The sequence below is a fragment of the Camponotus vicinus genome, unplaced genomic scaffold (genome assembly GCF_025532165.1).
Source record: "Camponotus vicinus isolate PSW18456_S1 unplaced genomic scaffold, iyCamVici1.0 SCAF_9, whole genome shotgun sequence".
NCBI classification, from domain to species: Eukaryota; Metazoa; Arthropoda; class Insecta; order Hymenoptera; family Formicidae; genus Camponotus; species Camponotus vicinus.
This window is the reverse complement of record NW_028141981.1, coordinates 18,531,737-18,544,032: the sequence shown is the minus strand read 5'-3', so window position 1 is coordinate 18,544,032 and position 12,296 is coordinate 18,531,737. Positions and strand designations below refer to the sequence as shown.

At 31.9% G+C, this 12,296-nt stretch overlaps 1 protein-coding gene across 1 annotated transcript in view; it reads right to left on the bottom strand.

The window, feature by feature from the left end:
• Cycd (cyclin D) overlaps positions 1-12,296 on the bottom strand; it is a 41,125-nt gene that overhangs the window by 6,414 nt on the left and 22,415 nt on the right. Inside the window, exon 3 of the mRNA XM_083108023.1 lies at positions 5,105-5,267. Coding sequence (XP_082964149.1) covers positions 5,105-5,267 — 163 coding nt within the window. The remainder of the gene's footprint in view (positions 1-5,104; positions 5,268-12,296) is intronic.

The following is a 12,296-nucleotide window of genomic DNA, read 5'->3' as shown; positions in this document are numbered from 1 at the left end:
AAATTATATTAATATTATTACTTGTATATATAAATAATATTAATATAATAATAATTTACATAATATTTAATATAAATTATATTACTTTAAATCATATTCAATAATATATCGCGCGTCTTAATACAAGACAAAATTATTGGACAAAAATACGAAATTGAATTCCGAAAAAAAAAGTTAGAAGCGCATTGTATTAATTTATACATGCAATGTTGAGGGGTTCTTTTAACTTAATATTTAGACAAGTCACATTACATGTTTCCTGTCAATTATTTATCGATTTACGGTTCACGCTATACGATTTCCTTAAGGACGATCTCTCTTCACGCGTATTCATTTCATCTTAAGCACATTCTTTGTCATTTACCGTGCCACACGCTGCGAGGGTTGGTAAACAATCTTCCCTCAAAGAAGAGAATTTTTTTCTTTAGATATTTTCGGATAGAAGTCGAAATTACGATATGATTTACGATTTACAGGTGGAAACGGACGGAAGCCAAGCACGTGGTGATCTTTTGTCCTGCGAAACGTCATTTCCGCTGTTTCCTCAAAGAGGTTCTAATGTTGCAACGTAAACCAGAACAATTCAGTTCTCAAAAGGTCCAGGATGCAGTGTCGGATGTAAAATCTATTCGTTCTGATCCCAAGCCGTTGTTTTAACGGTTCCATGATTTTTGTCTTGTATATGTGCATGTCGTAAAACCATTGCCTAGTTTTTCTAATGCTCGTGAAGTCAGAGCGGCGAGACGAGAATTACACTACCTACGTCAGTATTTCCCAGAAAAGATTTGCATATTTAAATCACAATTTGAATAAATAGAGAGATTGTGAAGTATGATATTATTATACTAAAATTTTAATAATTAAATTAAGATTCAAAGCTTTAGAAAAGATTTAAAAAATTTTAATTCTAATCTCTGAGAATATTGTACAAAATTTTTATTATATTTATATTCAGAATTCTGCTATGCGTTTATTTAAGTTACTAAATTTGTAATTTTATAATTTTATTTCGTAAAATCGCAGCATTATTATTTTCATATAGATTCATAAATTTTTATTAATTGTCTAATAATTTAATACAATCAATTCTTAATAATTTTTTTATACTTGAGAGAAAAGTGAGGTAATACAAAGTTATATGGAATTCAGCTATTTCATCCCCAGTTCATTTTATCTTTACAACTATGTCAACATTGTGCTCTGTAAATTCTTTGTCAGTAATTAATTAAGCATCTTCATTCTATTACTATTTTGAAAGTAGCTAATTAGTACGCATTTACCGTATTCCAAGTTTGAATTTAATTTCTACCGAATCACTAAAGAATAGCCTGAATTAAACATCAAGAGAAAAAATTGTTGAAAAAATACACATGAAGAAAGAAGGTCAATTACATTCAATGTGTAACATGTTGAAAAAAAATTTTATATTCGAGAATTTTATAACTTACACATTGAACGGAGAAATTATATTATAAATTTAATATAATTTAATTTTTAATATAATTTTATATTGAATATTATTAATATTTTTATATTAAAAATTTAATATAAATAATAATTTAATATATTTTAAATTTATAAATTATATAAAAAAAGTGTGCGTCAATAAAACATTTTAATAAAAATGCATACAGCGCACTCATTTGCTTTACGCTCCGAAGCCGAAATCAGCTGATGGTTAAATGGCTCGGAGAGAAAGAGAGAGAAAGAGAAAGAGAGAAAGAGAGAGAAAAAGTGCCTCGGTTATTAACCGGCGAAATTAAGAGCGTGCACAGCTTGTAGATATGTATATGTAAAACCAGTTTATAAGGGAAAAAAGACGACGAGAGAGGACGGGAGGTAGGGCACGTAGATAGCTGTGGAATGTGAACATCAGACGAAATTATCGCACCGGAATACTTGCGTATACCGAAATTCAATCCTCTGCCCGGGAGCTTTTTTAGCTTGCGTAATCAAAGCTCGTGTCACGCATCACTTCCCGTCTGCTCTAAGAAAATCTTTTCGCGTAAACAATAATAATTCGCTTGTGTATAAGGCAGTGATTCTACGAGCAATCTCTGTAAAAATTTTAATATAATTACTTCGCGCAAACTGATTCATTTAATTGCAGTCTATAAATATCACGCAACATTTAAGAAAGATCGTATAGTTGTAGAAGTATACTCTATAATATATGAGTGAAAAAATTTGCATTTAAATCACAATTTAATTAATCAGGGATTAAGTATAATTTTAATATATTAAAATTTTAATAATTAATTTATAATAATTGAAAGTTTTAAAAATATTTAAAAAATTTTAACCTCAATCTAATGATATTGTACAATAAATGCATAATGTAAAAATATTTCTGTCCTGAGTTTGAAGATGCAGAAAAGTTCTCAATTCTTTATAAAATTTATTTCGCGTCATTTTGATGGATATTAATATGCAATCTTTTGTCCTTCACTTAAAAAGATCTTTTGCTGAGGTAGGTAGATTTCTAAGTGTCACAACAAAAATTTATTATTTTTTTGTATCTGCAGAACATTATTTGTATAAGACTTTATAGCAATAAATTCTAGTAATACCTTCTGTCAAATTTAGATCCATTACATTGGATGAATATAAATTTTGATACTACAGTGAAAGCGATCTTTGAGAAATGATTTTTCTGTGCACTACAGTCAAATTTTATAACAAATATGATTAGTTTTAACGTGGATAGAGGCTCCGCAGAAAAGACTTTCTTTCTAAATTTCACTAATAGTTTAAATATAAATTCTCTCTGTGTGTGTGTCATTTAAGTGCAAAACATACGCGATATTACAACATTTGCTAATCATTTTTTATCTCAGTTAATTTTTCGCACCTAGAAAATTGTTAGGTACAAGACCATTTTTTTTTAATGTACGGATATTTCCTCGACTATTTACTCTGTTGGATGTCGATTTGGCGGAAAATTCATCAAATCGTTTTCTCGCTACTCTCTCGCTGTCTCCGAAAAAACGCGAAGCGCCGTCCAAGAGCGCGATACAGCCTAGTTTGGTCCGTGAGAAACAATTCGCGTCTTCATCCTGTCCTCGCTCTCCTCTCTCTCCTTCTTTCTGTCGGGACCGTCCAGACCGACCCAATACAAGTACCAGGACCAACGAAGAACGAAGGTCCTCACCGTTCTTTTTGCGATCGCGATTGTAATAACAGCCGACCGATGCGGACTTGGGGACGAAAAATTGACGAGAGAACAGAATGGAGAGGAATAATCGCATTGTAGGAGGAAAAGGAGGCAAAGACACGCCTGTAAGTTATGTCGACATGTGTGCGTGTGGAGATGCATCTAGGCATTTAAACGCAACTTGGTCTCGCGATCCTTTTTAGCCTCGCGCTATCTTAGCCTCTGCCTATCTTGTCGCGGACTTCCTCGGTTTATTTTCTCTCTTTTTTTCGTGACACGTATGAGTCACGTTGAAGAATTTACTTATGATAATTCTTGAAAAATAAATATTTTTTTATTTAAAGAGAAATGGAGACTATTACATTATTTTAGATAGTATCAGTGATAATTCTTATTTAACTTTTGAAGATAATTTTTAAAAAGTTTTATTTCTGGAAAATTAATTTAGCACTTGAATTCATTTTCGTTCAAAATATATAGTTATAGATTTAAATTTAAAGTTGCCAATTGATCGCAAATTATAGAGTTGACTTTATTCTCTACTTTTATAAATTTATAAATATCGTTTGCGCGCTCTTTTCTTAAATTAATTCGTGGTTTAATTAATTTGACAATACACAATACAAGCTAAGTAGCTTCATAAGAATGCGATCGTAAATTGCTATGGCGTATAAAGAGGAAAATGCGGCGAAATTCCACGACGGATTCCAAAGAAATCGAAGTCGTCCATGCCTAACTATACGTGACCGGGCATTTAAACGGACATTTAAAGCCTTGTTAAGCGGTGCAGGATCTCGTCTAGAAAATCGAGATACAAAATATTTTCAACATTCGTGAGTTGCTTTTGAATCTTTGAAGAAACTTTAAAATAAGGAAGAAATGAAAAACAGATATATTTCAGCGCTATAATTAATACTTATTGTGGTGTCCACCTTATCAATTACATCTACCATTACACCTTCTATTTATTAATAACGTAGACGAATATTGTAAAATCAGAGCCTAATATAATAATATCAGTAATTAAAAAAATAATATGTTATCATGCAAAAAATTGTATTATTTTTTTTTTAATTCGATTCATACAGGCTTTTCCTCATCTCTTTTGAATTGTGCTAATAAACACGAATGATAATGGAAAATGAATAATGATAGTACATAATAAACAGTTTATTCCTTCTAAAAGCGCATTCGAAACCGCGCATGTTACTGGCGGCCTCATCTATATGTATATGCGTGACCTATTTAACAAAAAAAGAAAAGAGAGAGAGAAAACGAAGAAAAGAGGTGATTCGTACGACTGACAAAGCTACGTGACGGTTTCCGCTGTCGATCTATGTTCTACGATGCACCGTGACGATATATTCATTAATGCGTATATGTTAACGACGTATGTCCCAAGTTGTTTGCCGCACATATATGTACGTGACACGATTACAACACATGCAACATAGTGTGAACAAGAGCATTTTAAAAGGCACTCGTCGACCCGCTTAGAAATGTTTATGCGCTTTTATACTGGATGAGTAGAACTCGAAACTTGTAAAAAGATTCCCTGACCTTCCAGCTAAATATATTGTGTGTGGCTGCATATTTTTATATAATTTTTATTCAAAATTCTAGATAAAGAGAATATTTTAAACATTTTTTCGTACAATTTTCTAAATTTTTTATCGTATGTTTTCTAATATGCTTTTTATTCATACGAAAGAAAGACGTAGCACTTTTAGTTTCAAGTACTAGATGTGCATACGTTCTAAAAAAACTGAATTGCTTTCGCGAAATGATTTTTTACTTGCATTTTCATTTTATCAATAAAGATTATAATGACGAGTATAGATCACAGAAAGAAGATCTTAATTTCTTGATCGCAATAGCACGTCTGATAATACTAATCTTACTAATTCCTCGAGAATTTTCTCCATTTCTTATTAATTAACTACTTCTTACCTCGAGCGCTGAGAGCGATAAAGGTTTGTGCGTGCCTCCGGACCATCACAGTGTCCCAAGTGCGCGGCATTGGCAATCTATTGAGGATGTGCATTAAAAAATCACCGGGTGTTACCGCAGATAGCTCCCACTTTAGTTTAGAGACGACCAGCTGCTCCCACCTCTGCAACAAATCAGGACAAATACTCGATTAATTTCATGATAGATTCGCTCTACCCAAGAGATATGTAAAGCAGAAAGTGACATTCACCATTTCATTAGCATTTAACAATTTAATGCGAATTTAGATTAACATAATTTTTCTCTCGTTATCAAGAAAGGGGAAATAAAAGGGGGGAATAAACTGCATCAAATTTTCGAAAAATATAAGTAATATTAATATTTTATATAAATTATTATCGATATGTTTCAATTATTTCCTTTCAATTCAAAAAATAGAAAATAAATATCAGTATGATAAAAAGATTTTTGTGCCATTAATAACATTGACTCGCAAAATACTTTGTAAGATTGCAAGATGTAGCTTATACGAATCAACAAAGAATCATTAGATCTTTTATCTCCATTGAAAAGAGAAAGAGAAAGATCCTTTTCATCGCAGATTAATGGAAAAGGAACCTTTTAAAAACGCGGAAATATAGACACTTTTAAAAGACAGTTACGCAGGTGCGACAGCGAATCATGTCGCGCGTCGTCAAAAATCACGGAGCCTTGATCTCTCTTCGTTCCAAGTGTTGAACACGAGAGAGAAAGACAGATTAATAGGAGAGGGGAAAAGACGGAGAGAGGTTTGCCCTTTCTCTTCGGCGAGGTTACTACGTCCGTTCTCTAGAGTACGTCGTAGTATATACCCCCGTCCGTTCTCTTTCGACCGTGAAATTACACGGCGGGAGTTACGCGCGACGAGTACTACGTGTCCTTCGTCTTGATTAAAAGTCCATTGAATTCGGCGAGGCTTCCCATCGCTCAGCTGTGACGAAACCGGGCAACGTGGTTCCGTTTCAAGCGTGAAAGCATGTTTCATAGAGAATCTTGGACGATTAATATATATACATATTACATATTTTTATATTTATTTACACATATATATATTTTACATTTATATTTATATACATATATGTGAAATCAAAAAAGAGAATAAAGCAAAATTTAGAAATAAATGCGATGTCGGAGAGTCAATATATTGAAAGCGAATATTAAATAAAGACATAGATGTTTCTATATGATTGTATAAAAATGTGTAAATTAATAATCATGTGATATATAATGTAATTATTTTATTATGGATGTGCAATATATATCCATAATATAAATATATTATAAAGAATAATTAAATGTCTATAAATGTATAAATATTTTATATCTCTATCACATCTATTATATGCAAAATTAGCTATTTAGTTTTATGATATGGAACTGCTACAACTTTTACTGCAAACGGAAACTGTAAAATGTCCAAGATACGACTTGCACGAAAGCACTCGTGTTAATAATATTAGTCATGGTACGCAGCATTCGAAACCGTATGTAAAATGAATATTTCATGTAATTTTCGTTTAAGCCTATTTTAGACGATCCGTAATTTACGGCCTAATTCAAGATAGCATTCTAAATATAGATATTTTATGTGCCGTGCTTTTTTGATTATCTATTTTGATATGTATCTTGCATATATCACGTCTAATTCTTTAAATTCTTTTGTACTTATCTTGTGTACACACAAAATTATAAATAAAATATTATTAAAAAATCATAAATCATCTTAAAATAAGCCTTAAGATAATAATTATAAAATTATCATAACCATAAAGTGACTAATCTTTCTCCCTCTCTTCGTCTGTCTTGCATAACAAATTGTATAATTAAAATATAATTTTCATATAAATAAAATTAAAAAAAATTATAATCACTCGGATTATATAACAACATACAAATTTTTATAAAATATGAAATATTCGTATTAAAACTATATCCACGAATGTGATTCTGAAGAGAAAGAAGGAAAGAAGGAAAGAAGGTGACTTATTCGTCGTATCACGAGCCAAATTAAAGTCCTCGCCAAAGAGGATGTGCGCTCGAGGGAAGATAAACCGAGGGAGTCTTTCTCTCTCTTTCTCTTTCTGTTTATTCCTCCGGCTTATTCTCATCCTTGAAGGGGTTCCGCGCTCGAGTGCGTGCGTGCGTGCGTACGCTCGCCAATTCCCTCTAGTCTCTCGTCTCTACGCGTCTCTCGTACGTTGGACGTCGGGAAACCGGTGAATGAAACAAAGGCTCGTACACACCGAAGAGTAGGAGAGTGACAACGTGTAATGACAGCGCGCTGGTGTATAAAACTGTGCTATATTCTATTAGGCAGACCGGATCATCATAATGTCCTACTTTCATTTACTGTTATAGTTTTGCCCTTTTTGATGAAACAACTGATTAATTGCTGTTATTGTCTGTTATGTGGGTAAATTCGTTTGATACCGTTATATTCTTGTATTATTATCTCGATTATACATACACTTTTATATTTTATTATATTGTTCTTCTGGTTTCAGATATAATATATGTACTCCCTCCCTCTCTTTATATATATATATATTTTACATATGTATATTTCGTATGAATTTATATTATTTATCTATCTAAAAAAAATTACGTTTATCGATTATAAATATTAAAGATTAATTATTGCTAAATTTGAAAAAGATGTATGCTCATAAAATCAATAATTCATCAGACATGAATTTATATAAATATTTATGGTACGAAATATATGTTATATGGTTGCGTTTGATCCGCCTGACAGATATATATATTAGAATTGTTACTTTTGACAACTTGAAGGAGATTTGAAATTTCGAAAAGTAATAGTGCGAGTGATAAATGCATTCATAAAACGTTAAAAATATCATAAAAAAAAGAATTAATAAATATATGTGCTTAAAAAATGTGTAATTATTTCTGAACATGAAATACATATTTAATTTCAATAATTGCATATTTAATATAAAAGTTTCAAATAAGGAATCAAACGAGGTTCTTATTAAATAAGCATGAACTTTAATAAATTAATTTAAATTAAATTTAATTTAATTTAAATTCTTCGAAGATTAAAGTCGCACGACAGTCGTATCGAAATTTCAAAGTCTTCGAAGTAAATCACCAGTCCTAACATATGTGTGCGAAATGTTCCGCGCGACGATGCGCGTCGCGTCATCGCTCATCAGAGTGTCTACGATACGCTCACGGCGCGTGTACGCACGCTACGATACGCGCGTACGTAACGTAATGACACGTAATGATTCACGAGGGGGACAGTGATCTACTTCAGGGATAGTTAAATCGACGATCGGAGCGATGATAAGCGTGCCTCGCGTTGCGTCGCTTTAATGATAAAGAGTACGTTCACCGTCGTGTTCACCCTCTGTGATACATCCCACCTAATTTCTACATTACATTAAAGTATATTACATTACATTACGCACATTACATTACGCACATTTAGTGTCACAGATACATATGTAACACGATTTACAACATAATATATATCTAATGTATTAATTATATTAAAAATTACCAAACACAGTTCTATTATTATTATATTTATTCCTTTAAAGTTTAGAAATCGCCAAATTAATATTTATATTTTAAAAATATTAGCATAACAAAATTTATCATATATATATAATAATTGATAATTCATTCAAATCGGAGGATTTCCGTTCTATTAATATCACAGTATGCATCAATGTTGTTATTACTGGATTAAAAAGGAAAGAGAAGTATGTAAGGAGCAAAAGAAATAAGAGGCAAAAGTATTGAAACATGGAAAAACAGGTGTTAATTATATGCTTTCCCTTTATGCAACACGTACTTTAAGAATTTAAATGATACACATTTTGTGATTAATGTGTATCAAACCTGTTGCGTCTTCAATTACATCAACTTTCGCAGGCTATATAAAGTTAGATAAATAATATGTAAAGAGAAAATAAATATAATAAATATTTGCATACCGAGCTTCACTTCAAAATAAGCAATAAACAAATTGTAAGAGTTGTAAGAAATAAAATGTAACACGTATAATTTAATTACTTTATCATTGCATTTCTATTCTGTGCGTCAGCTTCTAATTTTGGACATGGTATCTGTATTTCAAAATCAACTTTAAAAATGATTACCTAGATTTCTCTTATTCATGTATGATTAATTATTTGTTTAGTACATTACATGTTGCTTTCAAATAAATTGAGTACTGAATAATGCATCGGAAGATTAACTTTATTAAAGCGTGTGCACACACGCTTGGAAACATACGAGTGTACGGGAAGGATTCACGCGAAACACGCAAGCATGCATGCATGCGTAGTGGAATACGCGCAATTTAATCACGTGTACGCGATAAAGGTCGATTCATATTATATGACGTGCACTGGCAACGACGATGCAGAATATTATGCAGTGAGGAATAATGAAGCAGCGGGCCATTTATTACGCGTTCGAGATACAGCGACAATCGGAATAAAACAAAGCTAATGAGACCAGAGAGTAATACTCGAAGGGTGCAAATCGAACAATAAATTCCATTAATATCTCAAAAAGCTATAAATATAATTTGTTCGAATTTATAATTTATTTCTGTTTTATTACCATACCTTCATGGTGTGTGTTGCTTGGTAGAAAATAAATTCTCAATATTAGTTTTACATTTTGAATGTATTACTCTAGCTACTCATTACAAAGATTTAATACACAATTTTAGCAAAATTAATTTTTAAAATAAATTGTTTTTTTTAAATCTTATAAATATCATTTTTAATATAAAATTGATTTTTTTAATAAGAAATGCAGTTTGCTTAATTATTTCTCTAAGTTATTTTCTGATATTTTAATTACTTGTATAATTTTTTAATGGAGCTTATATAATTCTGGATAATATATAAAATATATAAAATAATATATAAAAAATAAATATATTTAATAATATATAAAAAAATAAATATATTATGCAATTTTGTATACTGATGCTGTAATTATATTTTAGAGCTTATGTTATAACTGAAGCATATAAAGGTATGAAAAATTTCCACGGTACTTATATGTTTACATTTCCGGTCTACAATTTATAGTCGCTCTCGATTCATACCGCAAGTGGTATCGGCGGCTAGGTCAATAACTATCGAACGATCGATGAGGAGGGATCGGGGAAGGGGGAAGCACGGTGCATTTATGCGTTTCATTCATGTGCGCGCGAGCGAGCAATCGTGTTCGCACGGTTTGAATCGCGCACCTTGGCCGTCCCGTTTTCCTGAGCGTGAGAAAGATAATCCCGATGAACACATGTGACTCTTTTTTTTCAATGCTCAGGTACGCCGAATATTGTGACACGGAGAAAAGAGATAGTACGCCGTGATAGTGGCTAGCGCGGGCGAAAACGCGTAATTATGATCATTAATCGTAATTACCGCGTGTGTACACACGTGGGTTCCCCGATGATGTGTCCTCTTTTCTTTTTTATCGTTTAGTTAGGACGCCCAGATGCCGGCTCTGGCTTGTGGGTGGTGAAATCGCCGCGACAGGTGGTCGGCGGATATCGAGGGAGACGGAAGGGGTGGAAGGAGAAATGAGGAACACGGGAAATATCCTTTTGTAATAATCCCCCGTCAAGAGAATGCCACTTTCGCTTCCTTTAACCCTTTCGTGTGAAATTAAATACCTATGGTGTATAAATTCACACATTTCAATTATAATCCCCTTTAATTTACTCCAACATAATTTAATCAAAAGATTAATTTTAGTTATAATCGAAAGAATTATTTTAATATTATTAATCGTAATCGAAAATATGACTAAAGTATACACTAGACAAACGGTGACACGAGAACAATGGAGTATCAAACGGGAGTAGAAAAAGATCCAGGTAAGGCCCCCGTTGTTGGTGCCGCGGCTACCTGGTCGATTCCGAGAAGCCGAGGCCTTCGATTTATCTGATTCGCAATAAGGGATCGATACGAGGCGAAGCGCACTTTTGGCCGTAAAGGGACATAATTATGTATTATATTTCAACATGAATGAAAGAATTATATAATGGGAATTTTAACCTCGAAATTATAATTAAGTTATTCGTTAAGTAAGTGTGTCACATTTTTTAATATATTATTTTAATAAAGCAAAATTACGGTTTTTTTCATTCTGAATTTTTTAAATAATGTTACAATTCTTGCGTATCTCTGGTACATCGATAATATCACGATGCATTCTATAATAAATAATAAATTTATAATTTTAAACTTATATTCATTCTATAAATTAACGATTCAATAGAATTTATCGTTTTTGGGGCACTTGAATATTTTAAATATATTTTTAGAAAATTAAAAATTATCAATGTGAGAGAGAGATAGATAACAGTACGTTGCACTTATTGTCATTTTTTGTAAAAACTGCAATTCCGAAATCTATTACTATCTTCGAGAAATTCTATTAGCGCGGAATCTCACAGGTGGTTACATTGAAGGAGAAGCAAGATAGAAGAGAAATCGAAAGGAAGGAAGAAGAACGGCAGGACGGTGCAGGATCGAAGGGCGGCGCCTGTGAGCAAGGTGTTTACCATTCTGCCCAAAAATAAAGTACAAAGGCCAAGCTCTCCCTCTCGGCCCGGCATAACTGGCAACAAAAACCAGAATCACCGTCCATGCATTCCTCGTCCGCCATTGGCGTGACTCAGTTTAGACTTGTTGCGATTAGGCAAAAGGCAAACGATATATTTCTACCTGAGTTGAGTTTACAGGAAAAAATAATAGATAAATAGATAAGATAGACTCTCTTCCGTTGGTAAAAATAATCAATCGAACAATATATCCGATAATAAACTGGACGAAGAAGATTATTAGCATACAGAAAATGTAAATAAGGGAGAAAAAATATAAAATATATGTGAGACCTCAATTAATATCAGAAAGGAAGAATCGACGATAATTTTAATAACAATAATTTACTGTGTAAATAAATAGTACACATAAATGTAATAATTATAAATGTAATAATTATGAATATTTATAAAATAATACAAATCAATAAGAAAAAAATAAATAAATCTTATATAGAATCACATATATTTTAAAATTATCTATCTCAAGTTATTTGCTTCTAATTATATCTAATACATTTTATATAACAAATTTTACTCAAACGTTTTATATGT